Source organism: Rhinolophus sinicus, linkage group LG11 (genome assembly GCF_036562045.2).
Source record: "Rhinolophus sinicus isolate RSC01 linkage group LG11, ASM3656204v1, whole genome shotgun sequence".
Taxonomy (NCBI): domain Eukaryota; kingdom Metazoa; phylum Chordata; class Mammalia; order Chiroptera; family Rhinolophidae; genus Rhinolophus; species Rhinolophus sinicus.
In genome coordinates this window covers 60,374,353-60,399,432 of record NC_133760.1, presented here as the reverse complement: position 1 = coordinate 60,399,432, position 25,080 = coordinate 60,374,353, and the positions used below count along the sequence as shown (strand labels likewise).

Below are 25,080 nucleotides of genomic sequence, written 5' to 3'. Positions count from 1 at the left end.
TTTGATAAAGCTGAGAAAGTAGTTCAGGGGAGGAACCAGTCTTTTCAACAAATGATGCTGAAGCAATTAGATATTATCCATAGGTCAAAAATGGAACTAAAACCTAAACCTCACACCTTATACAAAAGTTAACTCAGAACAGACCAGAGATACATTGAACATGTGAAACTATAGATCTTGTAGAAGAAACACAGTAAAACATTTTCAGAACTGATGGCCTGGTGAAGAGTTCTTAGGACACCAAAAGCAATCCATTAAAGAAAAAAAACTGATAAAAAAATTTTGCTGTGCAAAAAGACCCTATTAAAAGGATGAAAACACAAGCTAAAGGCTGGAAGGAAACTTGCAAGCTATATATCTGAGAAAGGACTGATACCTAGAATTTATAGAATTATCAAAACAATCCAATTAGAAAAAGTGCCAAAGATATGAAGAGACATTTCATCAAAGAGGATATACAGATGGCAAATAAGCACATGAAAAGATATTCAACATCATTAGCCATTAGGTAAATACAAATTAAAACCACGATGAAATATTAGTATATATCCATTAAAACGGCTAAAACAATAAATAGTGACAATTCCAAATGCTGGCAAAAATGTGGAAAAATGGGTCTCTCATGCATTGCTGGTGGGAAAAAGCTAAATGCTCATTTTCTTTATGACCCGGCAATCACGCTCATGGCCATTTACCCCAGAGAAACGGAAACATGTTCACCCAAAAAAATCTGTATATCAATTATAGCAGTTTTATTTATAATAACCCAAAGCTGGAAACCACCAAAATTTCCTGCTTATGGTACATCCATTCCTTAGAATACTACCCAGCATAAAAGCAATAATAAATCATTGATAAACACAGCAACTTGGATGGATCGCAAGGTCATTATGCTGAGTGGGGGGGGGAAGCCAATCTGAAAAGGTCACATACCGTATGATTTCATTTATATAACATTCTCTAAATAACAAGCATTATAGAGATGGAGAACAGCTTAGTGGTTGCCAGGGATTAGGGATGGTGATGTGGGTGTGCGTGGGTGTGACAGATTAGGAAACTGAGGCAGAGAAAGGTGACCTGTTCAGGTAGCTCGGCTAGTAAGTGGAAAGTGGAGACTTGAACCCAAGGAGTGTGGTCCCAGAGCTGAGGCACGTAGTCTTAGTAAATAAATTAGTAAATAACCATAGGGGCAAATGGGAAATAACTGGAATGGGCGTGATGAAGGAAGGAAGACAGCTCTCTGGACTGCAAATCCCCTCCCAGCCTGGGCTCCGGGAAGGCTTTCCTGGGCACAGAGAATGAGGGAAGGCTGTGGGATTGGGCTAGGGAAGTGGGCAGGACGAGGGAATTCAGGATCTTATAGACCAGATTCAAGATGGTGTCTATCCTAGGAGCAACAAGAAGCCCTTGATAGGTGTGAAGCCTGTGGGGTGGGGGGTAAATGATACAACTTGGAGAACTTATTTCTAATTACAGAGTGGATTGGGAGAGCAGGGGTGGGGGGTGGGGGGGATGGATGGCAAGAGCAACAGCAGGCAGACCAGCGATGAAACTAGGACAGTGGTCCAGACCAAAGATGAAGTGGTTTTTATCGTTAATATCCTGTGTGACAAAATGGAAAGTACACATAAAAAGCAATTGTTTGAGTTGCAACCTGAATTAGTTGCTATTTTCCCAGACACCATTTTTCCTTGAAAGAACAGATGACAAACTATATTATGCAGACTTTGGCCACTTACTTGACAGGCATTGCCTCAAAAAAATGATCCAAATGATTCTGTCACTTCAAAGGAAAACAACCGACGGTCTGTTGCCAATGATAAAATTCTAGCTTTCAAGCGACAATTAAAATTTTTGAAAACTTTTTTCTGCCCCCATGAACTTGATACCAAAAACTTTTCAGATGAGGATATTTCTAGGGGGATATTTATAAAGCAATTTAAAAAAAAAAAAAATGTGTTGTATAATGAAATGTGGAAACATTTGGAAGGTCTGCATAACTCAATGAACCAATATTTTCCAAATGACCTATGCATGATGTTATAAAGTCATGTATGGGCAAATAATCCACCAAAAGTAAATGATTTAAATGAAAAGGTCACTGATTTGATTTCAGATTCCACATTGCAGCTATACTTTTAAAAATTACTACTTGTTAAGTTCTGGTGTAGCAAAGAAAAATAGCCACAACTACCTGAAAAGGCTAGTAAAATATTTTTCCCTTTTTTAAAACTACATACCTATGTGAGGCCAGATTTTCTTCTTATACATCAACAAAAATAACACAATAGGTGGAGTGTAAAAATAGATATGCAAAAGACAATCAGCAGGAATTCTGCTAAGTCAGACATTAAAGAGACTTTGTGAAATAAAACAATGCCACTCTTCTCACTGAATTGCCTGTTTTGGAAAATAGTTACTTTCATAAAAACATGTATTTATATCAATATACAACAGGCTTAGGGTTCTTTTAAATTAGTCAATATCTACATTTTTAATATTTCTTAGTTTTAATTTCTAGTATGGTAAATATTGGTAGACAGACCCCACATAAACGAAAGCTCTTGGGGGTTCTCAATAATTTTTAAGAGTATAAAGGAGCCCCTAGACCAAAACATTGGCCTGGGGAGAGAACAAAGTAGTGTACTAGTTTGTTAGGGTGCCACAAACAGCGTCGTCTAAACAACAGAATTTATCATCTGGAGGTGAGAAGTCTAAGATTAAAGTGTCAATAGGGTTGGTTCCTTCTAAGGACTAAGAGAATCGGTTCCATGTCTTTTCCCGAGCGTCTGGGGGTTTGCTGGCCATCTTTGGAGTTCCTTGGTTTGTAGAAGCATCACCCTAGATGTGCCTTCATCTTCACATGTGTGTGTCTGTGTCCAAATCTCCCTTTTGAATCCACCACTCATAGGGGGTTAGGGACCCAGCCTACTCCAGTATGAGTGTGACCTCATCTTAACTAATTACCTTTGTAAAAAACTCTAGTTCCAAATCAGGTCACATTCAGAGGTCAGCCCACAACGAGGGGAAGCAATGAAGTCAGGCCGGAGCATGGGAGAACTCAAAGGTTTCAAGGCAGGACAGAGGCGGTGGACAAGAAACAGGGAGTGGAGAATACTCGGAAGATTGAGAATTCAAGAAAAGACAGTGTCTCAAGAATAAACTACTTATTATGGGAAGTGGTCGTGCAAGAAAAAGACTGAGAAGCATCTGGAAGTTATTGGTGACTTCGATGGACCTACATCAGTGGAATGAAAGGGACAGAATCCAAAGTAAAGACTGTGGAATTGGGGAGTTAGTGGCTGGTGAAGAGAAGATAGGGAAGGAGGGAGCAGGGCAGCAGCTAAAGATAAAACAAAGCATCATGGGAGGGTTTTATTTTTTTTTTTCAAAGGAGAGACAGTTGATAATCCAAGAGAATTCTATAAGCTCTAGATGGACAGCCCATCTAGAAAATGGCAACTTCTACTTTTCCTTACCCGTGATGTGCATTCGAGACAATCACTTTGAACCATATAAAGATACCTTTTAAACTTCTCCGGACGTTTCCTGACCGAGCTCAGTATTTTGTATGCAACATTTTATAGCACCGATTTACCCAAAGCCAGATAGTATACTCACGCTTCTTTAAGTATTTATGTCACGGACATTTTTAAAAGCAAGTTATTCTCCTAGTAATCATTAAACATATATATATTTTTATATACTCTCAAAATCTGCCACTCAATACTTTGAAGGAAAAGAATACTTAAATTTGGCATTAGGTCTTGAGAGAAACTACCTGCTTAAAGGAGAATCAATCCCCTCTATCATCCAAAAGAACACTGTCTATGACATTTAGAGTTTAATACCACTGTTCTCATCAGTGGTTCGCCAAGTCTGGGGCACAGTGCCAGTGGCAGCCACTACACAGATCCATGCAGGTCTCCGGGGAGGCACTTTTATGTCCCGAGGACTTTCTCTAAAATAGCTCTTGCAGATGGAACAGGTAAGCACTCCACTCACACCCCTACTGGACATTCCTTTAAACAAAGGGCCTCCTTTGTTCTCACATCCCTGTACCCTGGATTAGGACAATACCATGTACCACATGTTCAGCTGTGCAAGATCAATTTACAGGAGCTCATCATCATTTAAAAAATGAAAGAGGGTAAGTGGAGAGCAAGCTGAAATACCTGCAAGGAATTTAATCCAAAAATAATAATCTAGCTGCAAAAGAAACAACCTGATATTCTAAAAAACAGTGCCTAATTTTTCTGAACTGAATTCCAGCCAGATCACCTTCATTCAAACAGTTGATTTCACCGTCCACTTACCTAGCAACTCTCCACCATTGGAGAGGCACTGAGCCCACCACCCACAATCCTTTGCGATATCTACCCACAGAGAAAGTGCTAGAACACAGAAAGAAAATGACGTGCGGTTGCTAAAAAGAGAGGGAATGGCATTCAACTTCACACACACACATAATTCGATGCAATTCATCAACAGTGACATCCAAAAATTCACGTTAGCGGCGCACTGAGGTCAATACTATACATGCTAGAAGCAGGATCATCCCTTACCATGTACGCCCCCCTCTCTCCAGGCCATGGGCCTTCTCCAGTGATGGATCTCAGTGAGCACTGGTGCCATCCTACGTCACAGTGGCACTCACTGTTGCTCTACAGCTTTCTGCCCTCTAGATCATGTCCTGAGAGCAAGTGGCTCTCACTGACAGCAAGTGGCTCTCACTGACAGCTACGCTCTCTTCTACCCGCCATCTCACCTCCCTCAGCACATGGCCACCTCACTCCTTAGGAGAAGATACTCCAATATGGAGCCCTCCAGCTTCCCTCGTCTCCACCTCCACACATCTTGGTCTTGTCTGTGTCTCTACTCTCCAGAGCAGGGCTATGTTACATCCCTTTCATTCCTGACTGACGGGAAGTGAGATTTAGGAAAACAAACTTTCAATACGAGAACAGAATGCTTCAAAGTTTCTCATGGTTTTTCACTTGGGGGCATCTCTCAGTTATTTGTCTTTTCTGTAATAATACTCTATTAGGGAATTTTCAGCATAACCTCTACCTTTCCTTTTAAAACAAAACAAAATGAAACACTATACAAGCTTGTTTCTCTTCTTTCTCCACTTAATATACTGTAATGAGCACACAGGCATAGAATTGTGCCACTGGAAGAAAACTTCAAGTACCTCGAATCCAATCCCTTTACTTTAGAAATGAGGAAGCAACCTCAGGAAGGTGCAGAGATTTGCCTAGGTCACACAGTCAATTAGTGGCAGAGCTGGAAACAGAACACAGAGCTCCTGGCTGTCAGGGTCTTTTCACTTCATCACTGCAGCTTTTTTCCATTTGTGTCTTACAAGACTTAACGTATCTTTCTGTAAACACCACACATAGCAAAACCCTTTCCGGGGGAAAATTTATCCCTTCCAGGGTGTCCCAAGGAGCCCAGACAAAGGTCTTCCCACAAAGAATTGAAGGCAGCATCTCCTTGGATATTTTTCCACTTGTGTCCCCTCCCACAGAGCCCCCACCATATCATCTTAGCATCATCACCAATGTCACGTGACTGCCCCCAAGGTCACACAGGAAGTGACAACATGAAAACTAGAACCCAGGACTCCTGACTCAGGGTGGTTGTGTTGACCTCCAAGGGACTATGGTCAGCCGGGACAGGACACAAGAGGGCTAGACAGTAAAGGAAATTCATAGAAGAGGCGAGAAAGACACAGTAGAAGAGAAGTTGGATGTTGGGAAGAGAGGGCCAGCAATCTCTAACTCAGCTATCTGTTCCTTTTTAGTTTCATGAAAACTAGAAAAAAAAAAAAAAATCAGCTGAGTGTTTATCACAAACATGAAGCTTATTTCCCAAAAACCTTAGCTTAAAATTACTTTTTTGAGAACACACATCCCTGTTTATTAAACAAAAAATAAATCTGACCACAAGCACTGTTGTGTCAACAGAAATACTTTGCACAAATGGTAAGACTGGAAATTGAAGGGTGCCAGAAATTGCCAATCATAGAGTCATTGAGCTGAACAGACCCTCCCCTCCAATTGTTTATTAATTAACTTCACCTTAAAATGCCCTTACCTGGTTTGATGCTAGTAAGTCACTAATTTATCTAACAGAGTTATCACACAGTGGAACTGGCTGCCTTAAAAATTAGTAAGGCACCTGTCATTTGAGGCATTTTAGCAGAAGTCCAAGTAACAACCTTGAGAGGCAGGAGAGGTCAAATGCAGCTATACCAAACTCTTTAACATACTACTTTCTGTGTAGGAGAGCATCTTACTAGGTTAAGGATTGGGCCACATGGCCTCTAGGTCACTCTCCAACATGGAGATTCTGTGTTTTTTTCTGTGTCTTACTTCTAATCTTATGTCCTGAACATTCTTGCTTGTGTCTGTACTTTTTTTGTACACATTGGGCACCCCAAGAACAGAGGCTGTCAATAAGCAGTTTTCTATGCCATATACAACTTAAACTTATAATAATTAAAATTTTTAATGGAAAGGATTTCTTGACATTGAAATTTTTCCCCGGGCAATCAGACAGATACTGTAAAATGTAGTCTACCTGCTCCATTGTGATTGTATTGCTTTCCTGTGAAATATTCTTTTAAAAAATGTATTAACTTGATTTTATTCCTGATTTTAAGAAGAATACACATTCATTGTAGAGAATTAGAAAGCCATAACAAAGTGTAAAGAAGAAAATTAAAATCATCCCAAATTGTGTATTCCACATATGACCACTACTAACATCCAGCTGGGATGCTTCCCATTTTTCACTGTATATGTATTACAAAACTGCAATGATACTGTATAGTCTTATATCCTGCTTCTTCTGTTTGTACTACATAGCAAGTATTTTTCTTAATAATTAAATGTTGCTCTACCTTTTAATTGCGATCTTTTACTCCATTATAAATTGCTTCTAAGCTTTCATTTTTACAAATGTTATAACGTTGGGATGGAGAATCTTGAATATACATTTTTGTGCTCATCTAATCTCTGATTATTTCCTTGGGGGAAAAAGATTCTAAAGAGCTACACCACAGAAGGGAAGGTAACCAAAATAAACTGTCCCTTACAAAGTCTACAATTTAGCTATAAATTATCTCAATTACTGAGGCTGGACTGACACAATGGCAGATTGTTGTTGCTCCCAAGCACCTGATTAAAATAGCCAAAAAAGAAAAAAACAAAAACAAAAAAAAACCTCATGTCTAGAGAGGAAGATAGTTTCATCTTAGGTTTCAAATTATTTCTACAAACAATTGTGTATAATTATGATTTTGCACACACACACACACACACACACACACACACACACAAATAACCAGGTACACAAAGAAACACAATGACATGAATAAAAACCGGCAGAAATAATAGACAATAGAAACAGACCAATGGGGTGCGCAAATATTGAAGTCATCAGACACAGATTTAAAATAATTATGTTCCCTTTGTTGATGAAGATGAAAAACAAGATTGAATAACAAAAAATAAAATGAAATAGAAATTCTGGAACTAAAACTGAACCACTGAAATTAAGAACCCAATGGGTAGTTATTGTTGAAATAAATTTCTAGGTCCAAGATGGAGCCACTCCTGCCTGGGGTGCCATGTTAGCAAACTGAAATTTAGATAACTTTCTTGCCCCTGTAAATGCTCTGCTGGACCAGAAACACAGTATATTTAGTCAGACAATCCCCAAATGCTAAGTCAACTCTGGGCCTTCCCACCCCAAATAAGGCTGACTATGTGGCCCCAGCCAATCACATATTTTGTATTTGTCTCTTCCTTGTTCTTTATCTTATAAAAGCTTCTTGCTATTCTTTTTTGCGGTTCTCCAAAAGGAGACTGTGTACTTCATAAAGTGTTAAAGTTTGTTTGTATCACCTAAATTGTCTTCTTTAATCTTTTTTTTGGATTAGGTACAGATGACAAAAGATTTAATAAAAGATAGGGCAGGAGAAAATATCCAGAATAAGGCACATGAAAACAAAAGGATAGAGAAGAAAGGAGAGGATAGAGCATTAGAGGATACAGTGGAAAAGTGTAACCTATGTATAAGTGGACTCCCAGAAGGAGAGAAAAGAAAGGAACGGAAGTATTATTTGATGGCTGAGAACTTTTCAAAACTGATGAAAGACATCAAACTCCATATTCAATTACCTACAAACCCCAAGCAAGACAAAAAAAAAAAAAAAAAGCCATACTTGAGCACATCAGAATAAAACTGCTGAAAACTAAAAGACAAGCAAAATTCTTAGAAACAACCAAAGAAAAAAAGAAAAAAGACACAAATTACCTACAAGGGAGCACAAATTAAACGGAGGTTCTTAACAGAAAACAATGGAAGTCAAAAAAATTGGGTATCTTTAGCACTGAAAGAAACTATCTGCCAACCTAGAATTCCATATCCAATGAAAGTATCTTTCAAGAATGAAGGAAAACTAAAAATATATCCAGACGAAAACTGAGAGCTGTAATCACTCACTCAAAGTTTACTAAAAAAAAAAAAAAAGAAGAAGAAGAAGAAGGAAATGATTGCAGATAGAAAAACAAACTTGCAGACAAAAATCAAGAACAATAAATTGGTACATATGTGGAAAAATTTAAATAAACATTCACTGTATAAAATAATGACTTACTGAGTTAAAAAGAATGTATACAGTTAAAATACATGACTATAATCGTATAAAAATCAGGAGTGGAAAAGTAGAGTTAAAGTTCCAAAGTCTTCCCATTATTTGTGACGACAGGAAAAGTATCAATTAATATTAGACTTTGATAAGAATTTATGCCATAATCTCTAAAAAATAGAATAAAAAACTCACTCCAAATAGAATAAAAAACTCAATCCAAAAGTAGTAAGAGAAAAAAAAGGACATAAAACAGATGGGAAGACCAGCGAGAACTCAGTATGATGCAGATTCAGACATAAACCTATCAGTAAATACATTCCATATAAACAGAATCAGTGGCCAAATTAAAGACAGATTGTCAGACTGGTTTAAAAAAAAAATCCTACACTATGTTTTTATAAGATACACACCTAAAATATAATAAGGATTTAGAAAATTTGAAAGAAATGATGAGAAAAGATAGAGCATGCAAAACTAAGCAAAAGAAAAGTAGTCTACCGTGTTTCCCCCAAAATAAGGCTGGGTCTTATATTAATTTTTGCTCCAAAAGACACATAGGGCTTGTGTTCAGGGGATGTCATCCTGAAAAAATCACGCTAGGGCTTATTTTTCCAGTTAGGTCTTATTTTCAGAGAAACAGTAGCTATAGTAGTATCAAGCAAAGTAAACTTAATGGCAAAAAGCATTAATAGAGATAAAGAGGGTGAAAAGGATTCCTGGACCCAATTCTAATGTGTGTGTCTGGGGGGGAGGCTTCCTCACACCAACAAACAATTCTCAGATGCTAGGAGTGTGTTAGAGAATGCAACAAACTTCTGCTGCTTTCTACCCAGAGACAGAATCAGATTGCACAGGTAAAGGGCTCCGTCCCACAAGGCTGCCCTCCACTTCAGAGGCCAGTCCCAAGTCAGAGCCTGTGCTTCTGACCAATCGTCTATAAATTGCAAGTTCCAACAACACCCCCCAACTCAGGGTGCCAATCGCAAGTCCAGGTTGTTATCTGTGTTTCTGACTGACCAGCTATAAATCAAACATTCTCATGACCCTCTCCTTGGGTTTTATTAATTTTCTAGAATGGCTCACAGAACTCAGGAAACCAGTTTACTCCCTAGGTCACCAATTTATTATAAAAGGATATAACTCAGGAACAGCCAGATGGAAAGAGATTCATAGGGTAAGGTATGGGAAGGGGCACAGAATTTCCACGCCTTCTCAAAGCGGCACTTTCCCAACATTTCCACGTGTTCACCAACCCAATAGCTCTCTGACCCCTTCCTTTTGGGTTTTTATGGAGGCTTCATCACACAGCCATGAATGATTAAATCATTGGCCATTGGGGATTGATCCAGCCTCCATTCGGTCCCTCTCCCTTCCCTGGCCAGTCGTTCAGGGGATGGGACTGAAAATTCCAACTATCTAATCATCAAAGACCAAATATGTGTTTATAATCTTATTATAAATCATTATCATAGAAGGATATTACAAAATGATTTTCTAAAGAAGGTTCAATTCACCAAGAAGGTGTCATGATTCTGTCTTTGGATGAAGCCTAATTACAGCCTCAAATATCGAATGCAAACTACACAAAACTACAAGGAAAAGTGAAAAAATCCACAATCATCTGTCTCAGTATTCAATAGAATAAGTAGACCAAATTAAAAACAAACAAACAAACAAAGAAAAAACACAGGAAAATACAGATCTGAATCACACAATTAGCACTCTTGATTTATGGGATTTAACGGAGAATATTGAACCCCACAAGTATATGATACACTCTTTTTACGCACCACCAAACATTTACAAAAATTGGCCATATGATGGCTCTTAATAAATATCAAAAAACAGAAATCATCAAAAAGTGTTCTCAGATCACAATGTAATTAAGATAGATCAATAACAACCACAAAAACTAGAAAACCTCCCTGTGTTTGGAAATTAAATACACTTCGGGGGAAAAAGAAAAGGAGGAAGAGGAAGAGGAAGAGGAAGAGGAGGAAGAGGAGAACATCACCACCACCACCACACTTCGGAGAAGATGGGAGAGAATGAATTCCAGGGCCCAGGAGGGAGAAGGTCTTAGCCAAGAGGAAGTCCCATTCTGTTTGCTAACCCCGCCTCTGTCCAGGCAGTGGTCCCAGCGCCCCCAATGCAGTTGTGGACGAAGAGCACGCTGAATGAACTACCCTGGGAACTGTTCAGAAACGGTTCCGAAAGGTGGGCTCCAGGCCTTGTTCACTTTGTTACTTTTATCATCTCTATTGTTGTGGCTGCTCGCTCAAGGGTTGTGAAAGAATTCACGAGGCAGAAAGAAATACAGAAAGAAGATATTAAAGTAAGAGGAGGGTTGGCTGGGCAGAGTCTGCGGGAGACTACTGCCTCGAGTCTTTGTTTCGTCTGAAGTTTTATGTTCTCTAACAAGGATGTGAATTGCTTCGGCCTGTAGTGAAATTTTCTATTGAGTTTGGCTTTGTTCGTTGGGGGTGGTGGAAGGTATGGTTAAACTGATTATCGCAAACTTTGCATGTGTTATACAGATTTAAGTTGGAGCCAGGAGTGGATCCCACACGGATTCAAAACCTCTCCCAAGTCACAGGGCCTGCCATGGCCCAAGCAAACAGAACCACTAAACCTAATATGCACAGTAAATGCATAGTAAACAGAATCATCAAGGTTTGGTGGGAGGGGAGGGAGGCAAAGAGGAAAAAACTTTCTAGAAGTCCCAAGCTAAATTACACTTGTTAAATCAAATTATACCAGAGGTCCAAGTCTCAAAATAGGAGATTTCGTGCCACTGTCACAATTCCCATCCTCTATGGCTTGATGTCCAAGGTGGACTCTGTAGTTCTCCATTTTTCTTACAAGAATGCTCCTCAATCTCTCCAAATGACGGAGCCATAATGGAGTTGCAGTGAGAGAGGTTAAGCTCCTCCACAAACTAACTGTTGCTCAGGTGAAGGTCTAAATGTTTCAGGTCCGTGAGCATCTAGAGACTGACATTATTTTGTGACAACAGAAACCAATCCTGACAAAGCCACATGCAAGAAGAGCCACAGACCCCATTTCTGCTCGGAAGTTGAGGGAGAGCAGGCATGGTAGCGGTCAGGGCCATGAGTCTCCTCAGAGTGGAGCAACTGGAAATGCAAGCCCCACGTTCAAGGCCAGTGGTCCCTCCCCACAGATGGAGAGGCAGTAGGAGGGCCTACCAGAATCACAAGGGGAAGTTTCCTCAACATAAAATATCCTTCCCACAGACAGAGGTCATGGCAGGCTACACAATGCTCATTTTCAAGCTTTTAGCATCGGAAACACTCTGCCCCTCCTCTTCTTTCTCAAATGAAATCATAGCAGGCAGAACAGATAAAATTGGAGGCAGAGAGGGTCCCTGGCTCTTGACCAATCCCAAGCACCACTATGGAGCCTGGCCACATTTTAGCCTGCACTTTTTAAAAAGTATGTGTAACCAAACACCAATCTCAGCCACTTAAAAAAAAAATATATATATCTTGAGACAGTTCCCTCAGAATGTCCAGCAAGGCAACTTCCTGGTACACCTTCCAAAGCAAACCTGATGTAAAATGGATGCGAGAGTTTCTGGGTTCCTGGGTGAGGTACTCAGCTGCGTGGATTTATTAATTATAGACCTGTTTTAAAAACCAAAACAAAACAGCTAATAATGGTGACACTCGTAAAATAGCTGCCATGCAGCCTTTCTTTTCGAATTTCATGAGACCAGCGAAGTCCATCCTATTTTAGGGTAATAAAATCATTTGATCTGTTAAGAGAATGTTTATCTTTTAATGACTTGCAAACACCAAATCTAAAACAGCCCCAAATCAAATAACAATGTGTTAAAAGAGGAGAGAAGAGACAGATTATTACCGTTGTCCTCTATCAATACATCCACTGCATCCAGAATTTCTTTCAGTGCTATGATTTCATCAGATCTAAGAGTTTAGATGGGTGGATGTTATTCAAACCAGCATCACAACCCGAGGCAGGGCCTTTTCAAATCTTTGTGTGTCCCAAGCTCTCATCACCGTGGAGGCACACGCTCTGCTCACAGCAAACATGCACCCAATAGCCTACAGTAAATTGTTTCTGTTTCAATGATTTGTGCAACTTTGCTTTTGAAATAATTACTTCTTTTGGTTGCCCATTTTTTGTTATAGCTGTTCCTATTTTGGATATGACAACACTTTTTTCAGGTCTCAAACATTTTAGAGACCCTTGAAAATCTCCTAAACGCACTGCTGTTATCTCTTGAGCCTATTAGCTAAATCAGCTCTAGTCTACGTGCAAGGTTAACTGTGAGGAAAATGTCAAGAACCGTGTTTGCCCTATTAAGCAATGTCATCTCTATGTGGACTTAAGGGGAAAATTCCTCTCTGGCTTTGGTATCAAGAGCATTGAGCTTCTCTTGTTGTTTTCGTCTTATGAACCCATGGATAACGGATGTGATCATGTTACCCTCTTTACATTGGCTACCAGGAAGCTTCGAAAACAAGCATGCCATTTTGGGCCCTAAGCTCACTCATGGATCCATCTTTTAGTTCCTACCCTAACCTTTTCTTTGCCTCATTTCTTCTCATTTATGTTAAATTTATTTTATCTAGCTTACTTAATTGCACGTATGCTTCCTTAAACTCTTTTTGGACCAAGACACGATACAAATCAATCAATACTTACACAGTGCTCTTTTCCCCTAACACTGCCTTTCCCCCATAATTTCTATTTATGATGGCCCTTCTTTTAAAGTGGTGGTTAACAATTACTGAGTACTTACTATCAGCTAGCACTATGCAAAGCACTTTACATGGCTGACAACTCCTGAGAAATGTGCTAACGTCCCTTTACTTTTTAGATAATGAAACTGAGACTTGGATGTATAAAGTAACTTGCCCCCACCCCTAACTTGCTGGGGTCACTCAGACAATCAGAGGCAGGGCTGGAATTACACCCCAGGCTGGCCTCATGGTCACCCACTCACCCAGCTGGAAACCGTGCCTTTATTCTGGACTCCCTTCTGTTGACGAGGCCTCCAAAGTGCCTCCTGAATCTGTTTCCCTCTTCTCTATCCTCAGCCCAACCTCTTAATTCAGGGTCCTTTTGATCTCTGGCTGGGATGTGTGCAACGGCTTCTTAGAGGAGCGCTCTGAATCCAGGCCTGTCCTCCACAGACTGGCCCTCCCTGCCTCTGAAATAAAAAGGGGTTCACAAGTTCCTTACAGGGTGCCCCGTTCATAAGACAGAGTCCAGTTCCCTTTGTCTAGCATGCAGGACCGTTACAATCTGTTCTTAGTCTAACTAGACACACCATGACCAAACCCAGGCCCCCAGGGCACTCATTACTCCCAAACAAGGGTCACATGCTCATACCTCACGGGCCTTCCACAGACTGTTTCCTTTTCCTGAGCCTGGTGGTAAAGTACGCATCTTTCAAATTTCAGGTCACAATGCCATCTCCATTGTGAAGTGCTCTCGGTGAAGCTTCCTCGGTGAAGCTCCCATTCTTTGTAGAGACCTCCTGACCATACTGATGTCATTGTGTCGCCATTATTCGTCCCTCTCCCTCACTGGACCCTGAGCTCCTGGAGGACAGGGTCTGCGGTGCCTTACCCACCTCAGCACCCCCATCCCAAGGGTCCAGCACACGGCAGCTACTCAGTAAGGGACGAATGTTCCACCAAGTGGGAGGCCTGAACCAGATTTTTGTACACTGCCTGAAGACTAGCCTCCCGAAAGCACGTCTGCCCCCAACCCCTAAACCCAAGAATATAAGGCCACCACTAATTTGCACCTTTGGGAATGAGAAAAAAGTGCCTTCTCTAGCATGCCCAGCCTAAAGGGCACTTCCTCTGCACCTCGCAGGCAGATATAACCCCTCCCTGTGTTACAGCCCCAAACTGTGGGAAACTGCCGTATTTGAGTCTTACCATGTTGCATCTCAATTCCTCCTTCACTGCTTGGTCTCCCTCCTGGACTGACTAGGGCAAGTGGGGACCACTCTTAGCCATCTCTGAGTTGCAAATGCCCAGGATGAGGTCTTTCATATGCACGGTGGGTATTGAATAAACGTTTTAGACTAAACGCAGAGCTCCAATCAAGTTATGACCCAGATCACAATCTTCACAAAGCCTTCCATTTGCCTCCTGACTATTTTAAACTCCCCAGCCAAAGGCACCAGAGGCTCAGCCTCACGGCTCTGCATTTACCTCCCCACCTCACCCTCAGGTCACCTACACTCACCTGAGCTGCGGGAATGGTGGACTTCTGAGCAATTCTTCCCTCTGGGCCACGGCTCACCTGTCCCTTTTGCCTACAGTGCCCTCTTCTCTTTGCTGTCAACACTAATATCCATCATTCAAGACCCAACACAAATGCCACCTTCGTCATGGAGCATCCCAGCCACAGATGTGGCCTTTTGCTGCTGGGAACTAATGTACTTTGTCCTTCCCAAGTCATTCCTGAAACGGTGCTCTGTGTTTGAATGCATGTTTGTAGTTAAAGCACTTGGAGGGCATTTATTCCCAGACTTTTGCATAGAGCACATAGTAAGTACTCAGTAAATACTGGGCTAAATGGAATAGGCAATCCAGCGCTACATCTACAGATGGAAGAGGGAGCAAACTCATGCTCCAGGAACCAGCAGGGCACACATCTCTTCTGTCTTTGTCTTTTCTTTTTTCCTTTTCTTTTCTTTTCAATCAGTATGGGCAAACCATGAGCTCAAGGAAAAGCTGCATGAATTGCCCCTCCCTTCCTCCTTGCAGCTACATAGTTTGGCGTCCCTTCTAGAGAGGTAAGAGCAAGGTGTGACAGGAGAATTTCCCTTTGCTCCACCCCTTCTCTTTTCCCCAAAACACAGAGTAGAAATTCACCTCTGACAGCGCTGCTTTCCAGCTCCTGCAGGACAGGACACACACAGACAGGACGCATGGCACCCGTCATTCAGCACACGTCAGCCTCGATGGTGCGGACAGACGCCTCTCTCTCCAGCATGAGGCACCTCATCTCCGTGCCCCGCGCTGCCCTGGTCCTCAGCCTGGTCATCGCCTCCCTCCACTCGACTTGCTTGGCAGGTAGAACTGTGAGCTTTATTCTTGGCCACCCTGGGAAGGGGGCGGGAGGGAGGGTGGGAGGGAAAGAGGAGGAGGATTCCTTGGCTAGGGTTGGTCCTGCATGAAGGAAAGAGGAAACAGTCCTTTGTCATCTGAAAGATCAGGCAGGGGGTGATGGGGTGGGGTGGGGGCGTTCAGAGTTTACTCCGTCCTCAGCTAGGACAGGAGCAGCCACCTCTGTTGACCTTTGTCACAAAGAAAGATGAAAAAGCAGTCTCTCCCACCAGGGGACGAAACCAGCCTAAAATGACATCTTTTGGGGGCTCTTTCCCGGTTGCTTTTACAGTGCCCAGGGCTGTCACGCTTTGCAATGCTGCCTTTGCATCTCATCCCCTCACCTCACGTCCTCTGTTCCTCCCCTGGCCGTGTGCTTTCTTTGCAAATTTCACAAAACCTTAACTCACAAAAGCTGCCATATGCTGAGTACCATTCTCCCCTGGGCATGGGAGATGCTGGGTTATTGCCCTGCAGAGGCTCGAGGGGTGGAGGCTATCCCGTCCTGACTTCCCAGGCTGGTCTCTGCACTTCAAGCAGAGACCTCACGTATACTCCGGTGCTCCTGGCTTTTGCCTCTGGCTTTGGTGTTGCTCTTACACTCCCCTCAGAACACAGCCCTGCTCCCTGACAGTCTCTTGCTTTCTCCAAACCAATCCTCCCTGCCCCCCACCTCAAGCCTATATCTATTTCTCTCATCCTTACAGTCTCTCCTGTGGAGGTCCAGAGAGCGTGGGCTCTCAAAGCCAGTGAGCCTCAACTCCACTCACGCTTGCACAACTTACTAGCTGTGTGACCTTGGGCACATTACTTACCTTCTCTGTGCCCCAGTTTCCTCATTTACAACACAGGGATAATCATAGTGCTGACACATAGGGTTGTTGTAAAGATGAAATGAATGACTACAGGTAAATACATGTTAATAAACCAGCTCATAGTAAACACTGAGTGAGTGTTAGTACGTTCATTTTACTGCCCAGTATAACTCCTCCCGGAGTAAGAGGGCTTTATTCCTTTCTGTTTGACACTCATGGTGACTTGTTTAGCATAGAACCTCAAAAAACTTGACCAATTGAATTGCACTGAGTAGTCAGGCCTTCCCAGCAGCCTTTACTTTGGAAGTGACTCCCAGTGGGACCATTTGCTGGCTGGTGCTACTGATCCGGGAGGAGGGTAAAGTTTAGATTCCTAGCAACTTATAACTAAGCTATTCAGTTGGAACCATATAAAATTGCTGATGCGAAACAATTTTTTACCTACAGAAATGGCAATATCATATGGTTTCATCTAATACTAGTAGCCAGTTTACTAGGTGTTTTTCCACTCTTGTTCTAGACAGGGATCACCTCCAGTGTCTAGGGTAGCGGGGAGGTGAAAGTCAGGGCCAAGGAAGTGATCTGGGTTATAAGGGGCATTCAATTGTTGAGGAATCAATTTCCCCAAAACAAATAAAGACCAAGCTCTCAGCCATTAAGCTGTAAATAATTTACAGTAACAATCAGATTGCATCGAGATAATTACTTTTGGTAGGACATCAGAGCGGCTCCGGGGTGGGTGGCATAAAATTAGTCAGAGCAGCAAATTCAAGGCTTTGGCTATTCAAGGAATTTCTTCCTACCTGGTCCTGCTATGTGACAACAAGCTCCTTTGAAGGACAAGCTGACCTAGAATCAGTAGGGCCTTACGAGTTTCCAAAACTTTTTTTTTTTCTTGCATTCCCAAGAAGCAGACTGAACAGCAACATCATTTCCAGAAAGAGTCTTCAAAATTGGTCTCTTGGTCTTAACCAACCTAGGTTAGCACGAAACTTAAAAAAGTTTTTTTGATGGTGGAAATGTTCCACATCTGTGCTGTGCTTCCAATTTAATTTTAATCAATTTAAATAGCCACCCATGGCTGACATACGGGACAGAGGGGATCAAGAACATCTCTCTTCTTATTCTGTTATGAGAGGGAGCTTTCCTTCCTTGGAGATCTTTTTGTCCATCTCCATAGCCCCACCTCACCTCCCAAACTCTGACAGAACTGGAACAATTCCTGCTGAAGTTCCTTGTATCATGGGGCTCCATGCATTTTAGTCAAGGGACGATTCTAAGCGCTGCATATTCTAGCAGCCTCTAGACTTGCCTGTATGGTGTTTAATATTTTTGATAACCATCTTCCTGAGTAATAATACCATTATTGTCAGAAATCAAGCATCAAAGTCAGATTTCAATGGCTATTTGTCCGAGGATTTGAAAGGAATTAAAGATAGTTATGAAAAACATTCTAGATTTTTCAACGATTGTGGGAATATATTCTTAAAAAAACATTTTGTATGTAACCATCTGCACAGAAAGCAGCTAAAATAGAGCCTTTGGAAACCTGTATATAGTGGATCCTTGGTCACTAATGACGATAAGAAATGGAGAAAAAGCATCTCTGAATGACAACAGACAAGGATAGGAAAAGGCGACTGACAGTATTAGTTTGCGAGGGCCGCCATAATGAAATACCACAGACTGAGTGGCTTAAACAACAGAATTCTATTTTCTCACAGTTCTGGAGGCGCCAGGTGCTGGCAGGGCTGGTTTCTCCTGAGGCCTCTCTCCTTGGCTTGCAGGCGGCCACCTTTTCGCTGTGTCCTCACACGCTCTCTCCTCTGTGCGCGCATCTCCCTGCTATCTCTTCTTCTGCTTATAAGTCATACTGGATTAAGACCCACCCGCATGACCCCATTTCACCTTATAATTACCTCTTTAAAGGTCTTACCTCCAAATATAGTCACTACTGGAGTTAGGACTTCAACACATGAATTTTGAGGGAGACACAATTCAGTCCATAACAGGGGGTTGGCTCTGTTGCATGAAGCCTAGACTGGAACTTCTGTAATGGTCATAATACTCACTGCTGATTTATAAAAGAGATTTCAAACTCTATGCCTGGGAATGGCTTTTCCGACTGCTTCCAATTGTCTCCTGTCTTTATTTCCAGAAGCAAGCAGTAACCGCAACTCAACCTTGACCACCCACCACCCAGACCCTGAGACCCTGGAGCAGTGCCCCAGTAAGTGTCTGCCAACTGCCCTAACCCCAGAGCTGGCCCAAGGTCTGGAGGGAAACAAGTTCCTGGCTTTCTGTTAATGGATGTCGGTAGCTGAGTGCCGGCCTGGCCTTCCTGAGCTCTCGTGGGGTTTGTTCACGGCCCCCAGAACTGTTGGCAGAGTATGTCTAAAAAGCTATCTTGGCCTTGGTGCCCATCTAGGCTCACAGTCTTTGGTACTGGTGGTTTTAATGACCCGTTCCCCAGGACAGCCAGCCAGAGATGCCGACTTCAAAAGCTTGTGGAAGTTTGGCAGTGGGAAGACCATAAAAATCAGCGAGTCCCGTGTCTGCCCAAAGCAGGAGCCTCATTTTGTACCCTTTGCATATTTCTGTTCATCCTCTACTTGAATATTTCCAGCCACAGGGAGGTCGGTCCTTTATAAAGCAACCATTGTTACACATGTCTAATTCATAGAAAGTTTCACTTTATTCTAATTCTGCCTTCCTTTATTCCACCCTCATTGACCAAATGTGTTCACTTCTGGGCACTTATGAAGGACAGTAACAGGTAATTATACGTAGAGGTTCAGAACATGGCTTTGGAGTCCTACAGACTTGGGCTTGAGTTCTAGTTCTGCCATCTCGTGACCTTGGGCAAGTTACGGCCTCAGTGTCTTCGCATGAAAGGGGAATAATAACAACTGTACGTATCACTTTGTGAGGTATAAATAAGGTAACATGTGCAGAGCATTTAGCCGAGTGCATGGTCTGCTTTCGTAAAGGTGAGCTATCGTATTATGGTTGTTACTATGAACATCAGAGAAGGAGCTGGACGGGGCTGGTATGATGCTTCCTGGAACACTTGCTCTCTCTTCCCCACCAGATGTGGACTTCTGCCCCCAAGCAGCCCGCTGCTGTCACGTTGGCGTGGATGAGTACGGCTGGATCATGGCCGCTGTTGGCTGGAGTCTCTGGTTTCTCACCCTCATCCTGCTCTGTGTGGACAAACTGATGAAGCTAACTCCCGATGAGCCCAAGGACTTGCAAGCATGAGGGGGACAATCATAGCCCCAACCAGATCCATCGCCACCCAATTATGGATAATTGCAGGAGCGGATGTGGTTTCTGTTCAAATCATTTTCACCTTTAAACTTCCGTTACTTTTAAAAAGGAAGGAAGAAGGATAAGGGGATCTAAATACGGCAACACTTAATTTCAAAAGGCACTTGGGCTTTCTGAGCCCTGCTAATATCCTTTCTCAAGAGAGGCTCTATGGGAATTGCTTCTACTTTAACCAACACTTTCTTCTGGGCTCCACGGATGGTGCACAAGAAACATGAGACTAAGTCTTTTAGTCAACACATGTGAAATTAAACTCAGAACCTTTGTACCAAAAACAGGCCGTTGTTGTCTGTCCCGCAGTTCAGTCCAGAGCATCACTGTCATTTCAAAAGGTCAGGGTCATCTCTGCCACCCCCACGGCCCTCACCCACATGTCTAATGCTTCTCCAGCTCTTGTTTCCTCAGAATGGGAAGGGGCTAGGCTGTCCCATGCTTGCTGCCAGCATCCCGGGCCTGGCCTTCACTACATCATCCCTGCATTATTTCCGGAATATTCCCTTTCCTTCTCGCGGCCTTCAGGATCTTCCTCCCCCGCACACCACTCCCCATTGGCAGCTGCCAGAGTAGTGTTTTCACTCCCTTGCTCACAACCTTCCATGACTCCTAATAACGGAAACCTCATAGCCTGGCTTTCAGCTCTTCTCACGAGTCCAACCATCTTTCCAGGTCTGACGCCCAGTGCAGGGGGTGAAAGGCTCTGACTGGCCCACTGGGTGTCTTCCATTTCTCTGCTGCCTCCCAAGTTCGCCTCCAGAATGAAGACCGCTGCTCAAAGTCCAGCTTGAATGCTTGCTCTGCCCGGAGCCTTCCTGACCATCATGGGGGCGCTGGAGCTGCTGTGCCCTGAGATGCAGCCGTCACGGACGGACCACCTCACATTCAGTTTATACTTCAGTGTTTGTCCAGTGAATGAATGAACGAACGAGTCCCTGCCCCAGATGAACTTAAAACCATCACTGGGCATTCAGAGTCTCCATTTTTCTATAAATGGTTGAAAAAACCAACTTCTGAAGAAGCCAGTTGGTTTAATTCCTGTTCTCTCAATGAGTCAGTTTGCATGAGGATGTCTCCAGTTGCTGTAAACTCTGCAAGTGGGGTCGGGAGGAGACGAGGGCGGGTTCATCAGAAGGAAGAATGGACGAATCGACGCTTTCTTTATGAAACAATTTCTGCCCTTAAGAAACACGTACTTAGATTGGATAAACTAAACAATCAAACTACAAAAGAGGGAAGTGAGAGAGGCCTCTGAAATAGGAAGAAATGTTTTCCTTAGGTGGCAAATGACTCAAAGCTGCCCAACGCTCTTTCAGAAAATCTAAACTTCTCTGATGATGGGAACTAAAAGGATCGCTTTGCTCATGATGAAGACCCAGAGAGTTTCAGAATCTCAGTTATCGAATCAGTAAAAGGGATGGATTTACTGTGCTTAAGTGTTAAGTAATCGTGTGACAAAAGTGTCTGCAAGATGCCTGGTGCATATTGTGGAAATATGCATGAGTCTGTGTTCCACTGTTTTAGAGACTCAAGGAAAGTGTTTCTATACAATATGTGGTGGTTTAATCCCTTAGCGATCAAAAGACTCAGTCAGGAGCACACTTTGATGTCACATCTGCAAGCATTTTGTAATAAAACAGTGTGACATAGTGCGACGAGCACTGGGTCCAAAACGAAAAATAAGAAGGGAAATTAAGATTTATTTCTGGCCAGCATGATCAGAAACAAGCCACTATCTTGCTGAGCGTCAACTTTCTTTTTTTTTTTGGAGCGTCAACTTTCTAAGTAGAAAATGTAAGACTTTAACCAAATCAGTGGTTGCAAACTCGTAGAGCTATTTGAGGTGTGGCACAGAGCGGGGAGCCCAAGGCCCCCGTCTTGTTTATGTGTCGAATGTCCATGGTAAGATTTCATGTGCTGCTTTAAAAAGCAGAGTCAGAGCACCGTCAGTGTCTGAGATCACCTTCAATATGGGGCAACATGTAAATTCTAAGACTACATCAAAATGAATAATTATGTGTAGTTGCTGCCACTGCCACATTAAAATTTAGGCATTTCGCGGATTGCTTTCCTTTCATCTGCTCAAGAGGAAGCTAGACCAAATCCAAACAATCACTCTTTTTTTTTGAGACAGGAAAGAAAGATGGTTATATAATTTGATGATAATGCTTCCCAGATGGCTTTATCTCATATTTATTCTCGGCATGGAATCTATTCCAGCAAAGCAAAGATGTGTCAATAAATGAAAAAGGCAAACCTGAGGGGGAAAACTCAAGTATTAACTTCCAGGGGTCTAAGAGTTTCCTGGTACAAAGCAGTAAGACCTGCCCAACTGTAAATGTACTTTTCATTGGAAAACTTTGCCTGTAGTAATCAGTGCTGTCCTCAGCACATCTACAGGCTGTGACACAGAGCCCATACTCTTCCAGACATTTCTGTATCAAAATGTCTTATGCAGAAATAGAATAGTAAACATTAAGGTGTGGCACAATTATTTGACTGTAAAAATCATTTTTAAAACTATTCCTTTTTATGTGCATGATACCCCATGACAAATAAACCAAATACAGAATTTTCTATTAAAAATGAAATGCTGTACTATGCATGATTACTCAAAAACAAGTCTTAGGCTAACTTGGGCCTCTTTTCCACAAAAAAGTTGTTTCTCTTCTTCAACTTAGAGAAACAACAATCTAGAAATGTTTTTGATGGGAGACTAGCTCTCTCTGACCCTGGCATCTGTCTTGAAGTCATGTATCTACATTTGGGGTGATTCCATGGTCTTCACTGGCAAGTAATAGGAGTGCTTTGTCCCACCTTGTGTCTACAACCAACCTGCAATCTGCACCTGGTATCTACAACCAGCCTTATCGGGCTGCATGCCATCCTCCACACTTCCAGCCTGATCTTGCTGTCACATAAATAAGTGATCAAGTCATTGTTTTGCTGAAAATCCTCCGGTGACGCCCACAGTTGAGAGAATAAAATCCATGTTCTTAGGACGACCCACAAGACCTTCTGTAATTGGATTCCAACATTTCTCTAGCTTTTGCGTATTCTCCAAGCAAACCCAGTTTTGAATTATTTCAATTCCCTAAGCATGCCAGGCCCTCTCTGCTTTTCACACAACCTGGCACACCCCTCCCCTAGATGCAGCTTCGCCATGAACCAAGAGAAGCTTACATTTCGGTCCCTTTAATTGCATGCCCCGCCCCACTCCGAGACCCTCTACCTAATTTTGTAATTCCTTTTCATTTGTTTGTTTTTTTTAAAGGAAGGCCCTCTAATTGTATACATTGTAGGCCTCATAAACCTGGACCAGCCCTTGCTCTTCCCCACACCTTTCCCTTTCCTGGTTGGACTCATTTGGTTTATGGGATTGGTTTTCCAAGTCAAGCTGTGCCCTTCTCCCTGGACGGACACACACACACGCACACATGTCTCACCTCAGTGGCCTGTGCTCACCTCCAGGACAGCACTGTAACAAAGACTCTGCCTTGGACCCAACTCTAGCCAGCCTCCTGTGAGTCCACTTCTCAACCATGGCCTATAAATTCTTAAAACACCATAGGGAATATAGTCAACAATATTGTCGTAACTATGTATGGTGTCTGATGGGTACTAGACTTATCAGGGGGAATCACTTGGTAAGGTATGTAAATGTCTAATCACTATGTTGTACACCTGAAACTCATATACTACTGTATGTCAACTGTAATTTTAAAAATAAATGTTTTTTTAAAAGGAAAAATAAAAAAGACTTCAACGTGAACATCGCTTCTAACGGCACAAGGCCATATCCCCAGGATGACCCCAGCCCCCACTTTAAGTGCCTGAGACAGCTCACGGCAGCCAAAAGAATTTATTGTTTGTTCTGACCAACACCTGACAGTAAGATCCTGACCACTCTTTCTTAGCGCATTCACTAAAAAGTGCTTTTAGTTGTGAATCCTTCCTCTATCTCTCTGAGATGTGTAGAGCTGTATCTATACATCTGTATCTCCTACAACTCAGAGCCTGCAAGCTATTCCTTTAAACCGTAACCATCAGGAAGGCCGGAGCCCCTGTCTCCCAGTTTCTGGGGGAGGACAAAATCCTGATTTCGACAACTTGCTAGGAGACACAGCTGGCCTACTCAGCCCTTACATTGACCAATTCTTTGTAATTTCTCACTTCCCTGACTCTACTGAGCCCCCACAAACAACCCCCACCCTACGCCCTCATCCTCCCTCTAAAATGCTCAGTCACCTCTGTACGAATCGAAGTTGAGTTCAATTCACACGGGACCCTCTACCCACTGCAATAGTGTATTACTGATGAAATCTGTCCTTATCACTTTCATGTCTGGCTTTGTTTATCTTTGACAACAGGGCACTTTGGAAGACAGTATCCGCCAGCTTGTCTTTCTCACTGATGTCTCTGAAGGCAGAGACTGTGTCTTTAACCTCTGATTCCTCCCACCAGTGCCTGGGTGTGCAGCAAAGAACTCAGGAAATGTTTGATGAATTAGTGACTCAGAGGAGACCCAGGAACGTGGCTTGTGCAAATAACCACAGTGAAGCAACAGAGCTCGGAAGACAAAGGGGGAGGCTCTTGAGAAAACTTGGGATTTGAGGTTGGAAAAAATTTAAATTATTGTTTCTATAAGTTTATGATTATACACACTTAAGTCATTTGTGGAAATGAGTAACTGGCAAGTCTACCCAACAAGTGAATTGTGTGATGAGAGACTAAATATACACATGGACAAGGGCCAGGCCATATCTAAAAATAGAACTTTGACCCACAATCTGTAGTAACCAGTCCAGGAAGCCAACCCACTACCTGCAGCAACAAGTCTAGAAGTCCAACTACTCTCTGCAGCATCCAGGCCAGAAAACCAAACAACCTTCGTAACAATGGGTCCAAACAGCCAGGATTTAAAAACTAACAGCTTCCGTTTACTTGATTTTTGCACCCACTTCCAACTTAGGACTAATCAGAGAAAGCCAAATATGTACCCCTAACCAATGACACACAGGATGCCCCACTCTGAGTGTCCATTCACAGATGCCCCATGCCAACAGCCTCCACGAGGATACACCTGAACACCCGAAGCCTTCCCCCCTTTCTCACTAAAGCGCTTTCAAACTCCCCTGCCTGCCTCTGACTCTGCCAAATGTAA

The 25,080-nt window shown here is 42.6% G+C and overlaps 2 protein-coding genes across 9 annotated transcripts in view; one reads left to right on the top strand and one right to left on the bottom strand.

Moving 5' to 3' along the window:
- Positions 1-15,683, bottom strand: part of ATP6V0A4 (ATPase H+ transporting V0 subunit a4) — a 57,285-nt gene extending 41,602 nt beyond the window's left edge. For 7 of the 8 annotated variants that reach the window (XM_074315313.1, XM_019750467.2, XM_074315312.1 and 4 more), the window contains exon 1: positions 15,544-15,683. The gene's annotated coding sequence lies outside the window, so the exon portion shown is untranslated. Of the gene's footprint in view, positions 1-14,911; positions 14,931-15,543 lie in introns of those variants that run through there. The other variant, XM_074315314.1, reaches the window with a different exon arrangement.
- Positions 15,600-24,256, top strand: TMEM213 (transmembrane protein 213). The gene is made up of 3 exons (XM_019750503.2): positions 15,600-15,744; positions 18,751-18,822; positions 19,684-24,256. The coding sequence occupies exons 1-3, from the start codon at positions 15,600-15,602 to the stop codon at positions 19,851-19,853; spliced, it is 387 nt and encodes a 128-aa protein (XP_019606062.2). The 3' UTR covers positions 19,854-24,256.
- The last annotated feature ends 824 nt before the right edge of the window (positions 24,257-25,080 follow it).

What these genes read in the sequence shown, in the direction of transcription:
- TMEM213 (XM_019750503.2), top strand. Translation starts at nt 15,600, where the DNA reads ATGGCACCCGTCATTCAGCACACGTCAGCCTCGATGGTGCGGACAGAC. An exon ending in CCACTCGACTTGCTTGGCAG is followed by an intron (nt 15,745 to 18,750) that starts GTAGAACTGTGA and finishes CTTTATTTCCAG; the next exon opens with AAGCAAGCAGTAACCGCAAC. An exon ending in GACCCTGGAGCAGTGCCCCA is followed by an intron (nt 18,823 to 19,683) that starts GTAAGTGTCTGC and finishes CTTCCCCACCAG; the next exon opens with ATGTGGACTTCTGCCCCCAA.